This window comes from Protopterus annectens, chromosome 13.part0 (genome assembly GCF_019279795.1).
Source record: "Protopterus annectens isolate FY-2018-M chromosome 13.part0, PAN1.0, whole genome shotgun sequence".
Classification (NCBI taxonomy): domain Eukaryota; kingdom Metazoa; phylum Chordata; order Ceratodontiformes; family Protopteridae; genus Protopterus; species Protopterus annectens.
In genome coordinates, this window is record NC_056747.1 from 1,248,414,119 (window position 1) to 1,248,441,814 (window position 27,696).

At 42.3% G+C, this 27,696-nt stretch overlaps 1 protein-coding gene across 1 annotated transcript in view; it reads left to right on the plus strand.

The window, feature by feature from the left end:
• The window catches only part of OSBPL7 (oxysterol binding protein like 7), a 1,590,705-nt gene that overhangs the window by 1,113,623 nt on the left and 449,386 nt on the right, over window positions 1–27,696 (plus strand). Inside the window, exon 14 of the mRNA XM_044054965.1 lies at window positions 11,431–11,524. Within this exon, the coding sequence (XP_043910900.1) occupies window positions 11,431–11,524 (94 nt within the window). The remainder of the gene's footprint in view (window positions 1–11,430; window positions 11,525–27,696) is intronic.

Consider the following 27,696-nt stretch of genomic DNA (forward strand, 5'->3'; position numbering starts at 1 on the left):
GGGAAGTTATAAGGGAAGAATACAGGGATGTTATGACCTCCTTGTCTCTGAATGAGATACCCTTACTTATGAGGTGGGCCATGTAGAAAGCTTTCCGTACAGTGGATGCATCCTGGTGGTCAAAAGTCAGGTTGCTATCAATCTAGGTACCTAAATCCGTCACAGCTGACTGCTTGCTTATGACATTGTTATTAATGTGATAATTTGTCGGGACGTCACTCTCTCCAAAGGGGATGATGATGCATTTTTTGTATTCAGCTTGAGGCCATGTTTCTGACACCAGTCATTTGTTTGGGTGAGACCCTCTTGGAGGATGTCCTCGTCACTAGGGGGAATTGATGATAGCGTCCAGCTTGCAGTCTTCTGCAAACCTGGTCAGCCATAGCCTACTGGTTTTAGCCTGCACCTCAGAAAAATATATCCCAAATAACAGAGGCCCCAAGACTGAACCCTGGGGTACACCACTTGATACAGGTCTACTGCTTGAGGTGGCTTCCCCTATTTTGACTAGGTGGGTTCTATCAGTGAGCCAGTTAGTTACTCATTTGGTAACAAACGGATTGATGCCTAGTTGAGAGAGTTTCTTTGTTATGCCCAAGTAGGGAATAGTATCGAAGGCTTTGGCCAGGTCAAGGTAGGCGATATGCACTGTCTTCCCCTCATCCATGGCTTTGGTGACTGTCTCAAAAAAGTTGACCATATTTAACCGACATGACCTCCCCTCGACAAAACCAAACTCTGTGGGATCGAGTGTTTGGAGGTTGCCAGTGTCCTTGTTAATGAGGCCCACGATAATCCGTTTCATGGCCTTGCAGATCAGACTACTTAAGCTCATGGGGCTATAATTTCCCAGATTGGTGAATGCTCCACCTTTGTGTAAAGGGATGACAGTGGCTGTTCTCCATTCAGCTGGGACAAAGCCGTACTCAGGCTTTGGTTGAATAGGGAGTCTAATGGTGCTGCAAGTTCCTGCCTGAGTTCATGTAGGATGCAGCCTGTGATGTTATTGGGTCCCACAGAGGCTGTATTTTTTTGCCTTTGAGAGAGCAGTAATGACCTGATCCCTAGATATAAGGGGAAGGAGGCAGGTACTGGGAATGTCCTGATTTACTGATGGCACAGTGGGGTGAAATTTTCACTGAATCTGTCATCCAGCAAGTTTGCTATATCTACAGCATTTGTATATGTGGTGTCCTTCACCACCAGTTCTGAACAGATCTGGGTGCTACCTTTGAGATTATGGACATATGTGAAGAAGGCCTTATGATTGTCTCTAGTAGATGTGGCCAATTTGGACTCAATGTTTGCTTTGGAGGATTTCACTAGTGCTCTTATTTTCTTGTTTAGGCTAAGGAGAGCTTGCTTCCAATTGGCACCTGCTCCTTCTTGGTCCTGGACAGCAATTGTTTTCCTTTTGTTATATAGTTTATTGCAGATGTCCACCAGACAGGTTTACTCATCCTTGCAGAGGATCATTTAGTCCTGTCAGGTATTTCTGATTCTATGCATCTATATAAATGTTCATATAGTAATTTGGTATAGTTTTGGATACTGATGCCAGTTCCTAAAGAAGGAGGAGGGAGCTGTGAAGCTGTTTATACCATCCATCAGGAGGCTGTAATCAGCTTTGGAGGAGTTTTTTTTTTGTTGGACCCTAGCTAGAGGGGGTGGAGGGGGGGATAGTGACTTCGAACATGAACGCTTTATGGTTGGATCTTACAAGGGAGGAAAGTACTGCAGGGATGCTGCAGTGGTTACTCATGTTGGTTAATACCAAGTCCAAGATATTATCACCTCTTGTGGAGGTATTGACCAGCTGTTGCAAAGCATTTGCATTGACAAAATTCAGGAATCTCTTGGCATTTGTGTTCTGGCTTAAGTAGTTCTTCCAGTCTATGTTTGGGTAGTTAAAGTCAGCCAGGATCAGGGTAAAGGGTTGAATCCTGATAGATGTGAAGAGGTCTAGATAGGCAGTTTGGGCATTTTGGGTCAGATTTGGGGGCTGGTAGCTAGCTATGATTTCTATAGGAGTCCTGTCAATGGTTAACAGCACCTGGAGTGTCTCTTGTGCATCATACTGTTTGACCAGCCTGGAGGAGTGTATGTATTTAATAAATATTGAAACTCCACCTCCTTTGGCTTTACTACCTACAGTTTGGGGTCTAAATGTATGATAGGATGAGTAACCAGGTATGGCTAGGGTGCTCTCCACAGCTTTGAACCAGGTTTCTGTGACTGCGCAGATGTCAGCATTTAACAGGGTTAAGAATGTTTGCAGTGAGTGCAGTTTCATGTTTAGACTCCTAGCATTTAGCAACATGACCTTTAATTTGTTTTTTTTGAAATTTTTATGTTGGTAGTTTTAACCTCATCACTTTTTGTAAAATAGGCACTATGGTGGAGGCAAGTGCCTTTGACAGAATCCTGAAGTGCAAGTAAGACAGATGCAGGCCATCTCTGGCAAAGCATCATGGTCTGTTGATCATATCTTCCCAGGCCGTCAGGTACTGGATCTCCCTGGAATGACACCAGAAACTAAGCCAATTGTTAAACTCAATCATTTTCTGTTTGTATTGAGGCATCATTCTAGGTGACAGTAGAATGATGCTTAAGGCTAAGGACATACCGGCCAGGGACACATATTCAGTAAGTTCTGTGACGCCCGTGCCCTGGCCCAGCAATCAAGGAGCCTCAATCCTCACCACTAATACCAGTAAGGGGCATCTCATATAGGAGGAAAGGATAACAAATACACACAGTAAAGTGCAATTTCCCTTAAGTGCAAACAGAGATCACAGTCAGTCCGGGGCTGGTCACTCCCTTGCTCTCCAGGTCCCCAATAAAACACCCCACTGGCACAGCTATAGGGTCCAGATCTCATCCTAGCTGGGCAAGCTAAGACGTCTAGCACCCTCTCTGTCCAACCAGTGCTTTGTGTCCCTGCCCAAGTAGCTGACACACACACACACACACACACACACACACACACACACACACACACACAAACACTTTGAGATAAGAGTTTATACAACCACACAGACACTCCTGGGAACTGGCACAGGTTCTCCAGCTGTGCCCCTATTATCCAGACTATACGGTAGTACCGCCTGCCACCACCCATATATAATATTTATCAGCTACTCAAAGGTCCTTAAAAGGGTGTCCAATTATTACTGTGCAATATTATTATCCAATTGGTAGTATAACTAAACAGTCAAGGCTTATTAGAGTGACTTGATACAGTAATCACTATAAATATGCAATGTACTCTAGAGCTTAAATTATCTCTACACAAAAAAGCCACAGTTGAAAGGTTTTAAAATATTTAATAATAAATAATAAAAACACAGTGCTAGTCAAGAGTTCAGGAATCACAGAGAAATACTTAAAATAATTCAGTAGTATAGTTCTGACATCACAGATAAACAGTCTAATCTTTCTAGTTTCTAGCTATTTATAAAAGAAAACACAAGTCTAAGATAAACTTACATAAGAAAATAGGCAGAGTGCTGATGAGAAGGATGGTCAAGACAAAAATGCTTAATAATCTCTGGTTCTCTCTGTTTAAATTGAAATTGCAGTTCTGATTCACATTGCATCATTCTTCACACTTCCATGGGTTCCCAGGCTAACAGAAACTGCATTTACATTCTTAACATCTCCTTTTGTTATCTTGCAGGTGGCCAGGAAGCAGAGCAATAAAAATACATTTGCATGTTTAAATCTAGCAATTTAACTCTTGGTTAAAATAATAGAAAGAATGTCTTAATCTAGACCCTAGATCATCTAGACTGTCTACATCAAAGGGTCACCACATGCTTTACTTTGGTTAGTAGAGTGCACTGTTGTCACAGTTTTTCAGTTCCACATCTAACAGCAGTTTTTTCCATTTAAGACAACAAGCCTGTATCTTACCTTGATATTTACAACTGTTAGAATTATCTATAAAATTCTCTCTGGCTAGGCTGGCAGCCTTCACATTTCTCCGAACTCAAGCTAGTTTTTCAAGTGACCCTTGAAAAACACTGCTTGAGAGGGTTAGGTCTATCTGAGTATACCTTATCCCATTCCCTGTATTGCAAGCCCATCTGCATTGGCATTGCTACCCCACTGCAGTGCTGCACTGACATATATGCGTGCAACCCAAGGCTCCATCTTAGCAACTTGGCATTTTGTTGGCTGGCTCTTTGTAACCATGTTAGGGGGTAGCGATCTGTCATAACAGTGAATTTCTTTCCATACAGATAAGGCTGAAGTTTCTGCAGTGCCCACACTATGGCTAGACGTTCCCTTTCTACAGCTGCATAGCATTCCTCCCTGTGTTGAAGCCTACGACTGAGATAAACCACTGGGTGCTCTTCTCCCTCTGAAGAAATCTGGCTAAGTACAGCCCCCACCCCATAGTTCGAAGCATCCACTGCACAACAAATTCTTTGCTGTAATCTGGACTGGCTAACACAGGGGGTCCTCCCAAAGCTTCTTTAAGCATCTGGAATGCCTGCTGACATGCTGTGGTCCACACTACCTTATCTGGCTGGTTCTTCCTTGTCAGGTCTGTGAGGGGAGCAGCTATGGTATTATAACTGGAGACGAACTTTCTGTAGTACCCTGCTGTCCCTAAAAATGCCTTCACCTGCTTTTTAGTAACAGGTGCAGGCCATGCCTGAATGGCTTCCACTTTGGCAGGTTCTGGCCTTATCTTACCACTCCCCACTCTATGTCCTAGGTAGGAGACCTCTGCCATACCCACCCAACATTTGCTCGGCTTAATAGTCAACCCTGGCCTCTGTAGTCTGCCCAGCACCTCCCTGACATGCTGAAGGTGCTCTGGCCAGGAATAGCTGTAGATGGCAATATCTTCTAGGTAAGCAAGGGCAAACCCTCCTGCTCCTGCTAGGATATGATCTACCAGCCTCTGGAAAGTCGCTAGGGCATTCTTCATCCCAAAGGGCATCTTTGTGAACTCATACAAGCTGAAAGGAGTCACAAAGGCTGACTTCTCTCTAGCACTAGGAGTCAAGGGCACCTGCCAGTAACCCTTGGTAAGATCAGTGGTTGTAGGATATTTAGCCCCGCCCAGCTGCTCTAGGGCCTCATCTGTCCTACGCATGAGGTAAGCATCTGACTCTTTGTGACTATTTCATTTCCTGTAGTCCACACAGAACCTGGTGCTGCCATCCTTTTTTGGTAACAGCACCACTGGGGAGGCCCATGGATTTTTGGACTCTTGAATCACCCCTAGTTCCAACATCTCCTGTACCTCCTCCCTCAGAGTCTGTTTGACTCTCTCAGGCACTCTATACGGGACCTGCCTAATAGGCCTTTGGGATCCTGTATCCATCTGGTGCTGCCCCAGATGGGTGTACCCTGGTTTCCCAGTGAACATTTCCCCAAATTCCTGCAACACTGCTCGGATTTCTCGAACCTGTGTTGGATAGAGCTGCTGGGACATTGCTACCCCTTCCACTGAGGTGTCAGCCCGAGCCTCACTGAGGAGATCAGTCCCCAGAACTCTCTCCGACTCCTCCTGCGATCCACTGCAAATGTTCAGTACAAGGGCCTCCCTATCGTGGTAAGATTTCATCATGTTAACATGGTACAGTTTGTACCCCGGCCTTCTGCCTAGCAGTTCCACCATGTAATTAACATCACTTACCTTTCTTACCACCTTGCAGGGTCCCTCCCAAGCTGCTTGCAGCTTGTTGTGTCTGACAGGAATGAGAACCATTACGTGCTGCCCCACAGCATACTCTCTGGCTCGAGCATTCCTGTCACACCACACCTTTTTCTATTGGGCTTCTGCCAGGTTCTCCTGGGCCAAGCCCATGAGTTCCCTGAGCCTTTTCCTGAGGTTTAGGGCGTATGCCACAACAGACTCCTTGTGAGACTCGCACTCACCTTCTTACTCATTTTAAATTAAATCTATAGGTCCCCTCACCCTATGCCCATACAGCAACTCAAAGGGTGAAAAACTTGTCGATTCCTGGGGAACCTATCTGTAAGCAAACAACAGATGGGGCAAATATTTGTCCCACTCCCTCTTAAACTGATCTGCAAATTCCCGTAACATTGACTTGATTGTAGAGTTTAACCTCTCAACAGGACAATTAGTCTGAGGATGGTAAGGGGTGGGCTTCATGTGCTTCACCTCACAGGACTTCCACAGACAAACCAGCAGGTCTGACATGAAATTGACACCTCTGTCAGTCAGTATTTCTTTTGGGAAACCTATCCTGCTGAAAATCTCTATCAAAGCATTTGCCACCTTCTCTACCTTAATGGAGGACAAAGCCACTGCCTCAGGGTATCGTGTAGCATAATCCACAGCTACTAGGATATACCTTTTCCCTGTGGAACTTGGGGTACTCACAGGACCCACAATATCCATAGCTACCCTCTGAAATGGCTTCTCAAGTCACAGGCAAAGGCATCAAAGGAGCTCTCACCTTGTCACCTGCCTTGCCTACCTTTTGGCACTGCTCACAGGTCCTGCAGTACTTTGTTACATCTCTGGAAATTCCAGGCCAGTAGAAGTTCTGCATAATATGCCTCTTTGTGTGTTTTATGCCCATATGACCTGCAAAGGGAATATCATGGGCTATGGGTAGAAGCACCAGACAGTAGGCTCTAGGCGCTACCAACTGCTGTACTCTCTCACCTTCTAGCCCTCCCTCAGGGGTCCACTCTCTGTATAGTAACCCTTTGTCCCAGTATACAGATTGCCCCTTTCCTTGAGAATCAGGCGCCTCCCTAGCTACCTGCCTCAGGCCTCATAGTGTAGGGTCTGAGAGCTGAGCCTGTCTCAACTCTCTCCTTGTAACTCTTCCCAGCTCCCCTTCCACAGGAAGTCTGGCATCCTCTGACAGTGGTGCCTCACTGTCAGCCTGGTACTACTACCTCTACCTTTGCAGTCACTCTGCCCAAGGGACCATCTTTACCCACAAGCAGCTGTGGCTCATCTTCAGTCTCACTGCTACAGGATAGATCCCTCCCTGAAGTAACCACCTCACTAGTCCTGGCTGCAAGTATGCAGTCTGCCTGGGTCTCCCCCAGGCTACCAGACCCACATGCTTTTCTCCTAGCCTGACTGCATTTAACTGCAAAAGTACATGGCACTGCCTCATCTAAATCCTTCCCTCTCAGAACATCTACAGGATGGTAGTTTAGTACCCCTGTGAGTCAAGACAACGTACTATTGGCATTTTGTCTTCACTTACTGGCTCCCTCACCTTTTGTTCCCCACCTTGCCTCTGTGGACACCTGTATGCCATGTATGCCACATAGCCCCACTGGTTGCATTTAAAACATTTAACCCTAGCTAAGATAAACTTACATAAGAAAACAGCCAGAGTGCTGGTGAGAAGGATGGTCAAGGCAAAAATGCTCAATAATCTCTGGTTCTCTCTGTTTAAATTGAAATTGCAGTTCTGATTCACATTGCATCATTCTTCACACTTCTAGGGGTTCCCAGGCTAACAGAAACTGCATTTACATTCTTAACATCTCCTTTTGTTATCTTGCAGCTGGTCAGGAAGCAGAGCAGTAAAACTACATTTGCATGTTTAAATCTAGCAATTTAACTCTTGGTTAAAACAGTAGAAAGAATGTCTTTATCTAGACCCTTCTGCACCACTGTCTACATCAAAGGGTCACCACATGCTTTACTGTGGTCAGTAGAGTGCACTGTTGTCACATTTTTTCAGTTCCACATCTAGCAGCAGTTTTTTCCTTTTAAGACAACAAGCCTGTGTCTTACATTGATAAGTACAAATGATAGAATTATATATAAAATTCTCTCTGGCTAGGCTGGCAGCCTTCACAAGTTCAATCATTTCCCTCTTTATATAGTGCAGGGAGGTACATCTCAGGTCATTTACACCAACATGGACTATGACAGAATCATAACAGTACCTGTTGTTGAGAGACATGAGTGCATATTGACTAGCATTTCTGTGGTATTACATTCGGATGAAACAGCTAGGCTTAAAATGAACTTTGGGTCACTAGCCTAGTAATCTCCTATGATCCTATTATATTGTCCATCATAAATTTACTGTCTCCAGTAAGAGTGCTGATAAACTGAAACAGTCCTGTGCATTCATATTCATAAACTGAAATAGTCCTTTTCCTCCTGAATAGTATAATTAATATTCTGGAATTCTGGCTGTTTGACCTGACTTCTGCACTCATAGCTGAGTGTCTGCACTGCCTTCTGAAGACTGCACTGCCATGACTTTCCACATATCAGGGAATAAGGCGTGACCTTGGGATAACTGTTTAAGCCATTGGTTTTCAAGATAAATAGTGAGGGAAGGCAAACATCTTCTGATTGTCGTAGGCACAAATGCTTTACAGATACTACAAGAGGTGTGGTCGTGGGAAGCACCGAAACAAAACAGACACTGTACATGATGTTCCTTATAGGGAATCTGCCTCCCACACTGACATTTTCCTTTTTTTGGATGATATGAACTCTTAAGCAAAATAAATACAAAATTAAAGAAAAGAAAAAAAACAGTGGGGCACTTATCAGATGGCTAGGTGTTCAGCTTAGCAACAGGGCCAGACCAATTAACAATAATGACGTTCAGACTGGTGACAAAGAAGTTCTGAGTAACTGTCTGTACTTCCATTTATGCTGTACTTCCAGTGTGGGGAGCATTTGTGTGATGTATAGCACATACAAAATCATAAGGCCTTGGTACACTGGCCAAACATTGGGCTGCCCTGGATGGGATATCCCTATAGTAAGTAATACTGCAGCACTGGAATAGAAGGACATTACCAGATGCAGAATGAGAAAATGCCAGAAACCCAAAGGCATTACTTGGACTCAGCAGAGCAAAGATGAAGCCCATCTGGAGTACTTTATATAGTTTTACAGATGATACAGGGAGAAAAAAATCAGATTATTAGAGAGGATTCCAAGGAAAGCAAGACTGGTAATTGTAATGGGTGGTTTACATTATGATAAATGGCTTGCAAGATTAGGACTTTGTAGCCTGGAAACAAACAAGGGTAAAGGGGATATTATCCTGGTGCAAAATATCTTAAAGTAGGATGTGATGGAGAGGAGCTGAAGAAAAGTTGACTGAAGGAAACAACACCTGTCAGCAGCTTGAAGAAATTTTCTTAGAAGGAGTGGAGAATGCATGGAATGATTTGCGTGAATGGGTGATAGCAAGGAAAGCTTGGTACATGTAGACATTTTTTTCTGGATCTTTTTATTACCAAGGGGGTCAACTGACTGTCAGCTAAGCCTACTAGATTCCCCTTTATTCTGTTCATCTCAAGGTCCAGCTTATCCCCCTAGATCAGGAGCTATTCAAGGCAGATGTGATTGCTCTTGGGTGGGAAAACTATATAAGTCAGATCTAGTACAGGATCATAATTTTTACTTTAATAGTCTAAGCTACTGATTGCAGACCTGTCCTTAGCATCTGTTTGCACCCTTTTGAACCAAGCTGTTGTATGATACACCTTGTGGTGCATCCAAGTATGCGTTTTAACTCCATGTGCTTGCTTGCACATGCCTTGCCTCTGATAAAGGTTATTGTAATGTTTTTCATACAGGAATAAAGTCCCAACTGTAACTCAAGCAACCTGATTTCACTTGGTGTTTGAGACAGCTGGGGAGGGCGAGTCTGTAATGATGAGGCATTGCCTACTAACATTTTCCACGGGCGGGGTTGTGCTCTATAAACATGTCCAGTTCATAAGCACTGGTGATACCTGGATGTGGGATGTAAAATCTTCTCATCTTGAGGGACAAGACCCACCCAGTGAAGGGACATGTCCATGTTGTCCCTCCCAGTAAGCACTGTCCCCAGATATAGAGAGCGAGAGACTTAACTATGGGAAGAGAAGCATTTGAATTTAGTAATAGCTATCGAAAAAAAAAAAAGATTGCTACACATCCCTCCTTCCAATAGATACATCAGCAGTCATCTGCTTCTTCCATCTTCCATCTCCAGCTTAATCCAACACCTTGGCATCTAATAGATCCTTAGTTGGTTTTGTTTTATTCACAACTTTATCCCTGTAGTTAACAGAATCAGCAGGTTAGGTGGAAAATGAGGTAAGATATAGAAGGGAGGGGCTGTGACAGTAATAGATACATAGCATGTTCAAACTAAGACATGTTGGCTACTTCTGCACATAGTTATGCATACATATATATGTGTGCAAGAATGTAAGAGGTTATATTGATCGAACTGTGTACTTTCGACTGTAGCTTTTAAAGTGAATGTCCTCAAGTCGGATGTTAGCTGGGTCCTAGGCACTTAAAGGCAGGAGCAGTCCATACATAAAACTAATTAGGTTTTTGTTCTTGTTTTCCACAGTCATGAAGCTAAGCTAGAACTAACTCAAAAAACAAGCCCCCCTGGTGGAATCACAAAATCAATCGGCTGTACAGCAGGAGGAAGAAAATGATGGCAGAAATTAGGAGGTGCAGCACCCAGCAAGATACAAACACTCTCACCAAACTAAACTAACAACTCAGAGGGCAAACTAAGTCTACCAAAGACAAATTTGAGGTAAACTTGGCCTCCCAGGCCAAGTAAAACCACAAGGCATTCTTTAGCTAAGTCCCCAATCTCAAAGACGATAAATAATTATGTTTAGAGCCTATTGCTAATGGAGCTGCGTATACTGAGCCAGACAGTATGACAAACCTATTGGCAGATAAATTTAACTCTAACTTGATCCCTCTCTGCACCTCAAGCTGTCCTCAGGAAAGACCATCAAATATAACTCCCCCTACTATCACTAGGGAACAGGTCCTCAGTGGTCTCTCTAAGGCTAAGTACACTGCATCAATGTGCCCTGACAGTATTCCAGTAGGCCTTCTAAATAGTATGAGACATGACCTATCAGGCCCTCTGGAATCGCTGTTTAGCCATAGCTTCCAAACAGGCTTTGTGCCTCATGAAGGTAGAACAGCAACATCATGGCTAGGCTTAAAAAGGCCCTAATGGTCGTTAGCTTAGTACACACCTATGAACAACAGTGACCGTTTTGGCTTCAGCTGTCACTTGCCATGTAATGAAGTGACTGCGTACTGTATTTGCATTACTTGCTGCCTGTCTATTGTCTTTAATCTGAATGACACATGAAAAAATAGAACTTGTGACTATTTTGATGTTTCTCAAATGTACATGGACATCTTTTAGTGATGATTGTTTAATAAATCCATTCATTATTAGGAAGTAGTCTATAGCAGAGCATTTCCAGAACTTCAGAAGATAGTTTATATCAGACCTTCCTGTCGTATAATCTAGGCAGACTAGTCACAGCAGTAAATTGCATGTACCTTTTTTTCTTATAATGTGACATATAACAGTATTATTTCCTGTTACCGTGCATAAACATCTTATGTCACTTTTACCCATCAGTTAAAAAGCTTATTTTTCTTATTCCTGTTTGCAGGCTTCTGACTCTGAATCCTGTGTCAGTGAGACAGCAAGCAGCACTTGGGATATGAACATGGAAGCAGTGATGGGAGCTGCACACCTGAGTAAAGGTACAGTGATGGAATCTGTGCTTAATATGACAGTAATGGGAGCTGTACAGTAAAGATGAGACAGTTTTCTCAGTCGCGTCCACTCTTGATAAAAATAACCTTGAGTCTAATCCTGTTATAAAATAGCATATTATACAATGTTTATCAGTACTACACTGAACAGTACACTAGAGGTGATACTGAAATCACCCACCAGACTTTTATGAATCATCTTAATCATCCTTGTATTCTTTCTCAGCATACCTCTCAACCTCTCAGGGCAAGAAATCTGGACAAAACCAACAATAATAAGGGATAAAGGCCCAAAAATCGGGACAGATTTTAAATAATAATAGGATAAACGAACTGATAAGGACGAAGTGAAACAGGCTAGCAATACCAATAAAAACGTAGTTTATTCACAGGTGTCTAGACATAGATAAGCACTTTCGCTTGAGAAGCATCATCAGATCTTTAATACATACACCTTTAAAACACAATGCTATATATATATAACTTCAATATATGTATAGCCCAATCAAAACTTGCATCCAATTAAGACTTTTAAAGTAATACTATATGATAAAAAACAAATTACTCCACATACACTTATTACAGAATTTATATATTATTTTAAGATAATACTATAAAAACAACTACCTAAACTATAGTGTTTAAAAATAAATCACTCCTACGTGGTATGAAACAAAAAACCTAAGCTGGTATATCAAAAGCAAGACACTTCTACTACAGTCTGTATTAAAGATCTGATGATGCTTCTCAAGCGAAAGCGCGTATCTATGTCTAGACATCTGTGAATAAACTACGTTTTATTGGTATTGCTAGCCTGTTTCACTTCGTCCTTATCAGTTCGTTTATCCTATTATTTTTATCTTGGATTTGGCTACGGAGTGTTTATCAGGTTGTTTGGCAGTTAGTCTTCTAACAAATTTTAAATAATGCTTATATATACTTAGAAAGCTGCTACAGTAACAGCTTTTGTGTTAGCATGCGTTTTCCAAAGGATGTGAAGTCTGAAACTCTAAAGTCTGTCATTATTTAGTGACTTCATTCCCCAGTGATTTGCCAAATCACAGTTTTTCTGAGGAATACACAAGAAATATGAGGCAAAAATCTGGAAATTCTGTGAAAATCTGGAGAGTTGAGAGGTATGATTCTCAGCAAATTGATATACGACTGAGGCTTAAAGTTAGAGAAGATATAGTGGCAGCTGTCTGCAGAACAGCTCTGGGGATGATGCCAAGCCCAGCCTATCTTAATTACCTTAGTCTTGAAGGTCAAGAATACATCACTTTCCAGAGAGAAATCACCCCAGTTCTGGAAGGAAGCATTGGCCTCGGCTATCCTTAAAGTAGGCAAGGAGAAATGCAGGCCACCCTAACACACAAATATTTTATTTATTTATTTATTGATATTTATTAACCGGGTTAGTCCAACCGAGCCAGGGGCCCATTTTCATTGGAGACTCGAGGAGAAAAGCTCCAGAAGTATCACATATTTTTACAGTAAAAATCAAATCAAAAATAAAAATAAGAGTAAAAAATTAAAAGCACAATGAAACATAGTAAGAAAATCAACAGTTAGTGAATATCTGTACATAGAGTAGGTTAAATAACAATTGGCAGGTCTAGAGAATATCACACATGAAGTGCATACAAATAGATAAACCATTCAGTCAAAATTATTTTTTTAGATAAAGATATATATGAATATACATGCTATGAAAGTGAGGGAAGAGGGAGGTATAAAGGTATATGAGGCAAGTACAAAGGAGTAAAGAGTAGAGCAGGGAAAAAGAGTTAAAGTTAAGTAGAGAAGAGGATAGATCAAGTGGGGGTTAGACAAGGGCAGGACTATGTACTCTGAAGACAAATTTTAAGTTCTTTTTGAACAGATGTTTTTGATGATTGCTTCTTATGTTTTGAGGGAGTGAGTTCCAAGCATGTGCAACAGAGTATTTGTAGAGGGACTTTCCTATATTTTTATTGGGTTTATATACGTCAAGGAGGTGTTTGCTAGAATTACTAAGGTGATGACGGGGGTTGTAGTAGGAGACTAGGTTGGAGGTGGAAGGGTGGGAGAGGGATCATTCAGGATAGTGTGTGTAATGTGAAGTTGGGATAGAAGTAATTGTTTTGAGAATTCTGGCCGTTGGAGTGATTTAAGGGCGAGACAGTGGTGGGATTTATAGGGGAGTTTAGAGGCAAACCTGGCTATTTTGTGATAAGTTTGCTCTAGTTTAGTGATACGTGAAGTGTGAAGATTAGTAAGGACAGGGGCAGCATAGAGAAGGCAGGGTAGAAGAAGGGACTGAGCGAGGGAAGGTTTGGGAGAAAGTGACAGAAATTTCTGGTTGTGATAGAGAAGTCCAGGTTTCTGGTGGGTCTTTTTTATACATTATTGGATATGAGTATCAAATTTTAGCTCATCATCAATAATTACTCCAAGTAGTTTAGTATGGGGTTCGGGTTTGATGATGGTGTTATTAAGAGAGGTGATAGAGAAAGAGGATTTGTGCTGGGAAAGTGTTTTAGGAAAGAAGAGAAGGAGTTAATTTTTTTTTTGGATTTAGTATTAATTGGTTATCAGAGAGCCAAGTTTTGACAGAGGTGAAGGTTTGTTGAGTGAGCACTAGGAGTTCAGAAATGCTCTGGGCAGAGGTGATAAGGGTGGAGTCATCGGCATGTTCTAGAAATGTAGAGAGGTTAGTAGCAGAGTGAACTTTGTTAGTAAATATATTGAACAGAAGGAGACCTAGAAGAATTGATCCATGGGGAACTCCAGTATTTACAGGAAGGAATGGAGAGAGAGGACAGTTTGCCACCGGATAGATTGCTGCCTAACAGAGAGGTAGCTAGAGAACCAGCTGATGGAGGAAGGAAAAAGATGTAAATCAGAAAGTTTAGTAAGGAGTTTAGAGTGAGAGACAGTGCAGCCTTTGAAAGATCAAGGAATAGACAGGAGATGAGCAAGTTATTGTCACAGGCTTTAGCTGTTGTTTGAGTAAAGGAGTGTAATGCAGTGGCTCTGCTATGGTCGGGTCTAAAGTCATGTTGGGTAGGAGTAAGGAGATTCTTGTCAAGAGGGTGTTTGATTAACTGGGCATGGATGCACTTTTCTAAAATTTTAGAAAGAGGGAACAGGATAGCAATGGGTCTAAAGTTAGAGGGATCAGTAGAGTTGCTGCCTTTGTGAAGAGAGATTATATAAAAGGATTGCCAGATATCTGGGACAAGGGCCTTGGAATGGTTAATAAATATAGTGACAGGGTAAGTGATGGATTGTGCAGCTATTTCTAGGAAGTAGGAGGTTGTTGGTCGGCAGAGGGGGAGCAAGGCTTAAGTTTATTTAGAAGAGATTTAATAGTGGTAGTTGGGACTGGTTGGAAAGAAAATGTACTGGGAAGAGTTTTGTTAAGAGGTGATAGAGGGGTTGGGTGAGATGTACTATTTTATGTGAGCTTTTGAATAGTTTATGTGAAATAGTTGTTGAGGAGAGTGGCAGTTTCAGTGGCAGTGTTGTGCCGAAAGGGGTTGGGAATAGTGGGTTTACCTGGGTGGAGCAGATTGTTGATGGAGCCCCATAATTTTTTGGGATTTTTGTAAGGGCTGCATTGGTTAGAGGAAAAATAAGCTCTCTTCTCTTTGATGACTAGATTTTTGGTCTGATTTCTTAGCTCTTTGTATGTCTGAATTAAGGGAGGGGATTTATCTTTAACCCAGGTTTTCCAGGTGCTATCTCCTTTGTGCATGATCAGTCAGGTTTGTTTTGTAAGCCAAGGGGCATAGTTGGATATAATTCTGATTTTTTAGAAGGGAATATAGAATCATGACTGTCAAGGAAAATCTTATTGAAGGACTTTACAGCCTCATTGAGATGGAGGTGATACAGGAAGTACCAATTGATGCCAAATAGTTTAAAGTGTCTGGGTCAAAGTGGATGAAGTTCTGGCATATTGTGTAAGTATGGTCATAGGATCTTAGGCTCATAGGAGGTTACTAGGCTAATGGCCCTGGAGCCCTTACAACCCTAGCCAAGAGTTTATCCCCCAAAAAGAAACCTCAGTCAGCACCTGTTGCCCCTGTCACTGAGGGACAAAGGTGGAACCCTAGGGACAAATTTATGGTTTCCCATCCACTCATCAAGGTTGCATTTGAAGAGGGTCAGTGAGGTACTTTGACATGTATGGGAAGTCTATTCCAAAGACTGGGCAGCCTCTGGGAGACAAACCTGTCTCTCCAGCAAGTTTTGTTGATGTTGCATATTAGATTTAGGCCTATTGAGTGGGTAATACGTGAGGAGTTAAACTTATGGATATGGAGCATCTCTAATAGGGCAGGGTCCAATATTGCCTTGTAGGTGAGACACAGATCACCTCTGAGCAATCTGTATGATACCGAGTAGGGTGATACTGATTTAAGCCTGTCTGCATAGGATAGGTGTTGGAGGCCATGGATTCTCTTTATGAGGTATTTCTGTGGCCTTTTCAGGTGGTGCAGGTGTTTGGAGAGGTACATGCCAAACGGGGCATTATAGTCAATTATAGGTCTAATAAGGAAGGAGTACAGAAAGGTAATAACCTCTTTTTTCTGGATGCAATCCCTTTACGTATGAGATGAACCAAGTAAAAGGCTTTTCTGACCACTGCCACCACGTGATGGTTGAATGTGAGATTGTCAACCTGAATACCCACGTCTCTTGCTACTGGTTTGGGAAAGTGTTGGGTGAATCTATGAATAAAGGTTGGGGAGTGATCACTTAAAGAGGTTGGAAATATGCCAGGGTTATGGTAATGGTTGGGAGCTGAGATAAGAATCCAGTCAAGGATAGGTCCAGAAGGGGAGAATTTGTTAGTTGTAGTTGGGTTAGAAATGTGTTGGTGAAATCCATGGAGGTTGAGAGTATGGGTAGGGGATGAGGGGGACAGTTTAGACTAGTCTATGTTAACGTCTCCAAGTATGATGGGTTCATAGGGGACATGTTGAGTGAGCCAGGAGAGAATATTTTTTTAGGATTGGAATATTATTGCCTGGGGGGAATGCATATAGAGACTATGGCAAGTTTTTTTTATGTGAGTTTAGGTGGCAGTTAATGATAAGGATTTCTGCAGGTGAGAAAGATGGAGCAAAGATGGAGAAAGGGGGCAGATTTAGTAGTTCAGAGTAGATGGTAGCCACCTCCTTCCTCACGTATTGGTTCTATCTGAGTGAAAAATATTGTAGCCTGGAGGTAAGATTTCGGAGTTGAAGATGTGTGGTTTAAGCCAGGTTTCCAATAGAGTTAGGATGTGGTGAGATGTATTAGAAATGCAAAAGTGCAGTTCTTGTATTTTATTTGCAATACATTGAATATTTAGTGAAAAGATTTTTAGTGATTTAGGTGGGGGAGTGTTGTTACGAGGGGGTAGGTGGGGGATGTTAGTGTGGAGGTATTGTGCAAGCAAGGGGTGGGAGGTTTTGTGTTGGGGTGGATGTCCCCATCCAAGAGAAATGTATCAATGAATGTGAGAATATAGAAGCATAGGTTCAGAGTAGAAGGATATCTAGGTTTCCAACTAGTGGGGAGAGATGAGCTACTAAAAAGTGGTAATTTTAAAGAGGTCAGATGGTGAGAAGGGGAAGAGTGATGGTGAGACTAAATATGGGTGACAGAGTGGGTGTTGAGAGTATGAGGGAGGGTGGGAGAGAGGGGTTGAGGTCAAAGTGAAGTGTGGTAGGAGATTGTTAGGGAGAGGAAGAAGAGAAAGGAGACAGAGAGATATAGACACTACATGGTAGGAGATAGAGTAGAGAGAGGGAGTGAGTAGTAGATATGGCTGATATGTAGTGGTATAGGGTATGAGAATGGGAGGGGATGGTTCAAGATGAGAGTAGGAGTATGTGGTAAGGAATGGATGGAAAACTAGGAAAGGGTTGGGGTAGGTAATGAGGCTATAGGGGAGGAGAGTGTAGAATGAATGGTTGTCAAGGAGAAAAGATGTTAATTAATTAGAGTGGCTGATTGGGTGGAGGAAAAGGAAGGGGTGTGATGTAGAGTGTATAACTGTAATGAAAGAGGGGGTGGGTGGGAATGGGGGTAGGGTAGAGAAGTAGAGTTAAGAGTGCAGAGGGTATCTTAAGGGAGAATTATGTTAGGAGAGCAAGAGAAGGGGGGAAGCTATGAACCAGGACATGGATAAAATAAATGCAAAGCTTTGGGAAACTGTATAAATTTGTTAGAGTAAATGGGAGAATAAAATCTAAGAATATAAAATAAATGTAATATATAAGATAAATAAAATATAACAATATAAAATAAATGCAAAGGTTTAGAAAACTGTAAATATTTGTTACAATAAACGGGAGGAAAAGGGGTGAGGCGTCCAGTAGTATGCACAGCAGAAGAATCAGTACGAGTACCACAAAGACGTTATAATAGACCTACACTGCTCACAGTCTGTTGATAAAAGTAGGATTTGCAGTAGCTTTTACGGGTTTGTATGGGGTTCTGCTCTCCGTGTTCTTGTATGCAGGCAGTTGCTTTAGGTTTTTTTTTTTTTTTTTTTTGGACTTTGACTAAAAGCTGTTCACTTCAGTTTTAGTGTCCTAAATGTTGCCATTTCTCCTTATTCATAATGATCATTGTAGTTTTATAAGTTGAAGACAGACACAAATCAACAATATATAGACATTGCTACCAATTCATATTGTGCCAGTGATGGTTTTCCATATAGCTGTAATCCCATTTAGACTACTACACCTCTCTGTGAAGAAGCTCAAGCCATAAAGAAAAGTGGGGGGGGGGGGGTTGCAATGCCATCATCCTTTTCGAGGGAAATTCCTGGCATTGTCTTCTTTTCTCTACTCTATGTTTTTTATATGGACCTCGTTGCCCAAGTAGTCCAGTCCTCTGGCTTCTCAGGTGTAGCTCTTTGCAGATGACCGTCCTGCTGTACCTTACCCAGTCCTAAAGAAGCCTTCCTGAATTTCTGAATATCATGCTCATTTATGGCTCCTTAGCTGTATGCAGAGTCAGGATGGAAGAGATGTACGTTGCTTTTTTGGTCAGCAAAGACATTTCAGAACCTTTACCTAGTTCTTTGTTTAAAACCTTATATGTAGGCATTCAGATCTTTTCACCACTGCAGTAGGCTGTCAGACTTTTCAGTTAGCCATAATGAAATATACAGCTTTTGCCACTTTTTTTTTTTTTTTGCCCGGTGGCTCTACTACTGTCACTAAGTCAGACCACTGGCTCCAGGGGAACTGGAGCCGAACTTTTCCAGGCTGGGCAAGAGCCCTATGGCCCATTCATTCCCACTGAAAATCATAGTCAGCTCTTCCACTTCCTGGTGAGAGTCAGGTGGCAGTGAGTGGGCCAGCTTGCTGGTTTTGGGGGTGGAGTGGTATACCCTTTCCCTATTGAGAGCACCCCTACGTTTATGTCTCCTCCAAGCTTGCTGTTTCTATTTTCTGAGAGAAGGTATACCTGTGTGTGACAGATTCCCCTCAGCTACTTGGTGATTAGCACCATGGTAGGCAAACTCAGCTGGTTTGGACTCTGCTAGGTAACATCTAGTGCACCTGCAAGGTGCCACCACTGTTGTTATCCAGAGCTACCTGGTTGTGCTGGCAACAACTGCTCTCTCCCATCCTCCCTAGCCAGTCCCCACAGACACCCAAGCTGCAACTGGGGTCATGTGAGGTATACTCGGCTTTGCCTCTCTACCCACAGAGCTGGCCGAGCCTTCCGTCTTTTTGACCTCAATGTTCATACTGCCTGAGGGTATTGTACCCTGTACCATCCTCACCAGAAACATACACATATGCACACATTAGTACTAGCAGACAGGATTCTCTGTCCCACTAAATCAGCAAATTTGTCTGAGCAAGGAAAAAAGGAAGAACAGTACTTGTCAGATTACAGCATTGTGTGCTGTTGTGAGGTTTGTCATGGGGGGGATGTGCAACATTCAGGCAGCACAGCTTAGGTCTGGCTGGCTCTGTGACAACCAATGATACTCAGTGCTATGTAAACCTGAGACACCAAGGAATTCCAGGGTATCATTTCCACTCTCCACACCCTTTTCAGTGTGCCACTTTGTAGAACCTCCTTCATTCTTGTAAAGCTGAGGAGATTTACTGATGCCTTGGTCTGCTGCTTTTTAGGAACTAAGAATTTTTCCTTCTAGCCATAAAGAGAATGTCTGCTGTCATGGGGACCCTGGGATTTAAATTGTTGGGACTCTACAATCCCTTCTGAGCAGTCCTTCAAACAACTTAATTTGATTTTGAGCTTTCATTGGTATAATTTTTTCAGGTATATTTAGATGCAGAAATTGTACCCCATCATTTTGAGTAACCTCCCACTGGCTGCCATCCAGGCTGCTATTGCTGTCTTTATTTTAGTTTGGTCTGCACAAGCATGGCCATCACCACCACAGGCATTATTCAGCCTTTGTATAGATAACTTCATGTCCACATGTACAGCAAACCTCTACTTCAGATGTTATCACTAGGTCTCGCTCACCCCACCCTTCTGTGGTTCAAAAGCTGCCTGTCCAGTAGGTTTCAGTCAGTAAAATGGCACTCCACGCTCCCTCCTTATGTCCCAGGCACCACCGGTGTGCCACAAGGCTCTGTCCTTGGTCCCCTCCTCTTTAACATTTTTGCCAGCACAGTCTATACTTCCACACAACATGCCACCCTAATATGCAGATGATTCCACTCTCATTTGCACATCTGACAACATGGTACACCTCCAAGAAATTACTCAGGAAGCTTTAACAGCCAGTGAAACATGGCTTCATAACTCACAACTCATGTTTAACCCAAAAAAGACCAAACTACTCCTTTTTCCCCCCAAATCCCTATTTCATGAAAAAACAAAATTTAAAGTCCTCTCTCGATAATAAAGCCATTTAAGTCAATATTAGAGGTGATAGTGAATGATAATCTTACATTCAATCTGCATATACAAAATTGCCAAAGAAAAATTCATCAAAAACTAAAGATGCTTTACAGAACCAACAACTTTCTTACCGATACAACTACAGCTACAATTGCCACTACTTATCTCTTCCCTACGCTTTTTTATGGTGCTCCCCTCCTTACTTACCTCCAGGCTTAATAAAAATGAAAACTTGAACAATGCTATAACAAAATTGCTAAATTTGCAGCAAACACCCCTTTCAGAACCCACCACTGTATATTACTGAAAACCCTAAATTGGTTAGAACTGCCACATCAACTAACATATACACAACTTCTTACCACCTATAAAGTTATCCAGCATTCATCTGCCTATCCTGCACTCAAAAACATCCTGCATAACTATGTTCCCAGTCAGTCATTGCAGTCCAGTGACCAAAAACTCCTGTCTGCCTACAAACCTAGCAAATCTGCTGGGCATTGTCTGTACTCATACAAGGTTGCTAAGGCCTGAAACTCCTTATCGGTATCCATCAGGTCTATACCCTCCCTCCCATCTTTCAAAACCACTCTGAAAGCCTTCCTAGCTAAAATCTGGCTCTGCTCTTGCTCAAAACCAGGATAAACTATATCCCTAAATGTGATTAAGTACCTCCTTACTCCCCCTTCTTCATTACTCCTATCTAATTCTCTTACATGACTCTCTTATCTCTCTAAATATACCATAAGCCTGTTTTTCCCTCACTTCATATATATTATAGTTCCTGTTTGTATTCGAGTGTCTAAAATTTTTCTAAATATTAAATGATTGTCATATGCCTTGTATTATAGTTCTTTAAACTGCAAATGTTTTTTGTTTTATTTTTCAAGATTGTAAAATTATTGTTTTTAAAATGTTGTGTAATAATTTGGAACTTTTCTCCCTGGGCCTCTTCTGGAAATGGATTTCCACCCAGTTGGACTTTCTTGGTAATGAAATGTCAATCAGTAAATAATAAATAAATTATTATGGATGGCTGCAGGTCTTAAGCTGTCTCAGGATTTTGTCTGCTTGTAACACTAGGCTGCTTAACATGGAGAAATCCCAGAATCTAGTATTTGGGCAGTTACTGTAGCTCCACAAAGGGTATTTGGATCACCTGAGACATTTTTGGCTGGAAATAGCTTGACTTGTATATTTGCATTCTTCATAGCCTATACTGGATACATTGTAATTATTATTGAAGTTTTTGTAGATATTAAGTGGAAACCTGGGACTCATGGATAGACATGTTTGTCTTGTCCAAGTTCAAGTCACAGTTCCTTGAATATAAGTGACAGTTACTTGTCTTAAAGTGCAGTCATAATGCTTGCATGCTAGTGAGCTGTGAGTTGTCTGAACTCAGAATATCAAACAGAAAGAAATAGAGAGAGAGAGAGAGAGAGAGAGAGAGAGAGAGAGAGACAGAGAGAGAGAGAGAGAGAGAGAGAGAGAGAGAGAGAGAGAGAGAGAGAGAGAGAGAGAGAGAGAGAGAGAGAGAGAGAGAGAGACAGAGAGAGAGAGAGAGAGAGAGAGAGAGAGAGAGAGAGAGTGGTGCTGCAGTACCAGTCAGTGCTGACTGCTTCTTTTGAGATTTTGCATTCTAAGACTAAGAATAGTAAAGTAAAGCGGGTGGAAGTCAAAGTCCCCACATGGGGATGTAGGAAAGCTTCCTCCCTTGCTAAAATGTCTGGCAGTTGGCTTAGAGGATTAAGGATCTGTTAATGAGCTGTTTCCTGGGGTCAAGAGGTGCAACGTTTGATTCACCCACTGCTTAACCGTGTGACTCTGAGCAAGTCATTTAACCAGACACCACCCCTGGGCTAAGTATGAAAAAAGATCTGTGGAGATCACTGCTCTACCCTGGAAAACAAACACAAATAAATGAATATCACTTTTTTGTTGTGCCACATTTGCGTATAAGATGACAAGCCCACTTATATGCATTACAAGACTGTATATGGTTGGGTTGACATGTACAAGGTCTGAGTTAATGGGATGCCGGTTCTGATATTTTCTTTTTTGTTGTTTTTGCTGTCCCTCAGGATCCTGATAATGACTTCTCTGCCTTAACCCATTTTGCCCGTTTGTTCCAGCAGAATGGTTCATGGGTATTCCCAGGCTAGGCAAGAACTATGTGGCTCATTCATTCCTGTTGGGAACCTCAAGCGGCCCTCTAATCCCCCACATGAGTCTGGTGGGTAGGGTAGGTCAGCTTTCTGGTCCTATGGGGAGTCTACCCTTTCCCAATGTAGTAACCCCTCCCCCTTGGACATCCTCTAAATCACTACTTCCGGATACAAACAATACTTACCCCTTGGCTACTTAGGATAGCTCAAACTTGGCTGCCTGGGAACTCCACTGGGTGAACACCTAGTGCTTCCACTAGGTGTCATTCATGTAGCAGACCAGAGCTGACTTACTTCTCCCAGGATGGGCAGGCTAGCAGTGGGTGTACACTCCTACCATGCTCCTGTAAGGCACCTGAGATGGTGGTCAAACTCAGGTTACCTGTGATGTAGTCAGAACGTCATATCTTTGTGCCACAAAGCTGGCTTGTTTCCAATGTATGTTGATGTAGTGTCAACTTGGCATTATTTAGAGGTTTTTGTTTTTTGTCATCTGCTGTTTTGGCCATCCAGAATCTGTCTTAAGACTTCTGTAGTACATTTTATGTCTAAGTGTTAATGGAAGCATGAATCCAATCTGCTTCACCTCATGACATTTGCAGCACTGAACACTATCAAAAATGGAAGTCATGTCATTCCCCCACAACACATGATGTCCACTTGGTTTTGAAAAGAACTGGTATACTGTCCCTACTTGTCTTGCTGTGAAATGTCAGCCTACAAGTAAATGCTATACCTGGGCTTGATATGAGGAGTACACTGTGTGCCCATATAAAACTACTTCAGGTTCTGACTCATCATTGCATAAAAGAAAACGTTTAGGTGCTGCTGTCTCTCAGTCTCACAGCAGTGCCACTCGACACTGATGGTGATACCAAGCAACCTTTTTCAAACCTGCATTTTCTGTGAGAAAGACAGTAAACCAAGCATCACTTTGTGTTCATCTGGCTCTTGTTTCTGGGTAGATATCAGAGCCAGTTTGATGACTGTCTCATACCTACCCTAGAAGAATCTTAGCATGTCTGTGTGCTGCAGTATAGGTTATGTTTCATCCATTTACGTCTGCACGAACAGCAGTCAAACTTCCTATTTTCATATCTTTCTGTGTCAGTGTAACTAACACATACTTGTTTTAGAGTTATGGAATACCGTATCTTCCTTAAGGTTGTTCTTGCAGTAGGCCATCAGACTTGGAGACTTCAGTTCTTTGCATCCTTAATTTTTACAGTTGTATTTTTTGTTGTTTATTCATCTGTCAGAGTGTGCATCTTGTGTAATGTATTTAAGTGTACATTAGCCACTCTGCTTACATTGTTTGCATCTCCTGTATACTGTGTTTAATAGTTTTCATACATTATTCATCTTATGCAGTACGCATGCCATACTTAATACTTACTGTAAATCACTCATCTGAAATTGTGTACATATCATATGTGCTGTATTATTAGTCTTGGTAACCTCACATGGTGTGCATGTCTTGTATGCTGTAGTACCTGATATTGCAACACTGTCTGCAGCTCCTGTACTATGTTTAATAGTTTTTGTACTTTTTCACTGTGCACAGTTTGAATGTACTGTATGCTGTAGTTAATATCCTCATAAGCCACTCACTTGTCACTGTGTGCATCTCCTGTATGCTGTATTTAATAATCTTTGTAGGCCGCTCACTTGACAGTGCATTTATCTAAAATGTCGTTTTTGCCCACTGTCCTAATATAGTTTGCATCTTCTGAATGCTATATTAATTTATAAACTGCCACTGTAATCTGCCATCTGTAGTCTCTACTATGTTAGTAGTTAGTTTCTTTTGCAACACGAAGACTAGATGTCTGATTAAGAATAGGAAATTAAAATAATAATAATCATGAAAGGAGAAAGGACAGCATAACCTACTAGTACAGGAAATCCTTATCTTGAAAGTACACACTCTTGTAGGTATTTTTAACACACTGGAGGTGTACTCTGTGTTGACAGCCTTACTGTCTTTCTTGAACCAGTCTGTTAAAGAAGATAGTTACGGTACATGTTGAAAGACTTGCAAGCCGCTCGTTTTTATTTCATTAGTATGGCTAGCTTGACATTCCCTTTCATTGTGGCTGTATATGGCTAGCTTGACATTCCCTTTCATTGTGCCTGTATATGGCTAGCTTGACATTCCCTTTCACTGTGCCTGTATATGGCTAGCTTGACATTCCCTTTCATTGTGCCTGTATATTTTAGAAGAAGACACTGCTTGGCAGAACCCTCCCCAAAATCCCAAGTGTCACCCATTATGTGAAGGTGCAGAGGTTGGACCAACATTTTTAACTAGGTGAGTTGATATTGTTTCTTTGTGCAATTAGCGCATTATGCCTTTTGAATAGCTTACCATTGCAAAGAAAAAAAAATACCCAAGTCACATGAAAAGAAGATTAAAAGAAATAGCTAACTTGGTTTTGTGTGTGGCTTTATATATATATATAAGGTAGTAGTTTCATAGTTTCATAGTATAGTACTAGGCTGTCTGCCCTAGGGCATTTATAAGCCTAGATAAAGTGTATGTGGCTTTCGCCACCCCATGTAATGATACAAAAGTGTACAATTTAAATTAAATTTAGTTTACTGTGCCTCTATCTAGCAATGACACAGAGATGACCCCCGGGGTAAACCTACGATCACCCAACCATTCGTCCAGATTTCTCTTGAAGAGAGTCAGTGAGGGGCTCTGCCTAACATGGACAGATATCCTGTTCCAGAGTGCGGGAAGCCTCTGGGTTATGAATCTGTCTCTCCAGCATGTCCTATTCATATTTCTGCTGAGGTTTAGATCTTTAGCTCTCGTGGCTCTGATGGATTTGGATTTTTTGAGGTGGAGCATGTCCATTAATTCTGAATTGGACATGGCCTTGTACGTAAGGCACAGATCACCTCTGAGCAGGCGGTATGCTACTGAATAGAGCTGGAGCTTTTTCAGGCTGGCAGCATATGACATATGCTGGAGACCCTTGATCCTCTTGGTAAGGTACTTTTGGGGTCTCTCCAGCTGCTGCAGGTGCCGGGTGAGGTACATACCAAATGGGGCATTGTACTCAATCATAGGCCTGATAAGGGAGGAATATAAGGGTACAATGACATCCTTTGATCTGGATGTGAATCCCTTCATGATAAGGTGGGCAAGGTAGAAGGTCTTTCTAACCACTTTGGCGTGGGTGTCAAATGAGAGGTCACTATCAACTTGGGTCCCCAGGTCTCTGATTACTTTTCCGATTTGCCAATGGATTACCACCTATGTGGTAATTTGTGGGTACTGTTTTTTCCAAAGGGATGACTATACATTTTTGGCATTTAGTTTAAGGCCATGACTCTGGCACCAGTCGTCTGTTTCTGTGAGGCCCTTCTGGAGGATGCATGTGTCAGCTGGTGTGTCGACTATGGCGCCTAGTTTGCAGTCGTCTGCGAACTTTGTCAGCCACAACCCCCTTATGTTTGCCTGCACATCTGAGAAATAAATGCCGAACAAGAGGGGTCCTAAGACAGAGCCCTGTGGGACTCCACTTGTGACTGGCTTAGAGTCTGACATAGCTCCAGCTATTCTGACTTTGTGGGTTCTGTCCTTTAGCCAGTTTGCAACCCATCTTGTGACATACGGGTTTACATTTAAGCTGTTGAGCTTGTCGATGATGCCTGAGTGGGGTATTGTGTCGAAGGCTTTTGCCAGATCCAGGTAGGCTGTATGAACTGCTTTGCCTTCATTGATGGCTCTAGTGACTGTTTCAAAAAAGTCCACCAGGTTTAAAAGACAGAACCTGCCTTTTACAAAGCCGAACTGGGTAGGGTCAATTGTCTGTAGGTCCCCGATGTCTTTGTTTATGAGTTCCATAATGATCCTTTCCATAGCTTTGCAGACCAGGCTGGTCAAGCTTATGGGGCGGTAGTTTCCAGGGTCTGTAGAGGTGCCACCTTTGTGGAGTGGGACCACTGTAGCTGTACACCAGTGTTCAGGGACATATCCTGTAGCAAGGCTAAGTTTAAACAGCGTTCTTATGTGCGGGTTTAGCTCCTCTAGGAGTTCACGTAGCACGCAGCCTGGGACACCGTCAGGTCCCATGGATGCTGTATTTTTAGCTTTGCTGAGGGCAGCTCTCACCTGGACATCTGAGATTTCAGGGAGGTTGCATTCAGCTGAGATATTTATTTCGTCTTTTGGGGGAGAGGGAGGGGAGAAATTTGCACTGAACCTGTCTGCCAGTATGTTGGCAATATCTATGGGTTCAGTGTATTTTTTGCCATTATGAACTAACTCTGCGCATATCTGAGAGTTTCCGCCCAGGTTTCTAACATAACTGAAGAAGGCCTTGTGATTATCTTTAGTGTCCTTAGCGATTTTTCTCTCGAAGTTGGCCTTTGATGATTTTATTAGCGAACGTAGTTTTTTGCTAGTGCTGATCAGGGATGCCTTCCCTTTATGGGATTTTGCTCTGTCTTGCAGTAGCTTCCTTCTCCTATTATAAAGTTTGTTTATGGCTGGGATCCACCAGATAGGATGTCTGCCTTTGGTGGAAAGGGTCTTGGTTTTATTTGGGATTGCATGATCCTTGCATTCTTGCAGATGCCCGTAGAAAGCATTTGTGAAGGATTCAGCAGTGTGGGATGTGGTTTCCACTGGCCCAGGGGGCTTGAAGGATACCTTTTCAGTCCTAAGGTGTGTAAAGTCAGCTTTTGAGAAGTTTCTCACTGTGGTCTTTTGTGCTAGGGGTGGAGGTGGGCTATGAATATCTAGGGTTATTAGTTTATGGTCTGATCTCACTAGTGAGGGGTATACTTCCGGTGTTGAGCATTTTGTCCCCATGTTTGTGATGATCAGGTCAAGTATATTATTTCCCCTTGTGGGGGAGGTGACTAGTTGTTCCATCGCATTTGAGTTGATGAATTCCAGGAACCTTTGGGCTAGGGTGTTGGGGCTTGAGTAATGCACCCAGTCTATGTTTGGGTAGTTGAAGTCTCCCAACATGATGGTATTTGGTGAGACATTCATATCCTCCAGTATCTTCAGAAAGGCTGAATGGAGTTCCTGAGATTGCGAGGGTGGTCTGTAGCATGCTACAAGTTGTATAGCAGTTTTGCCTATGGTTAGTT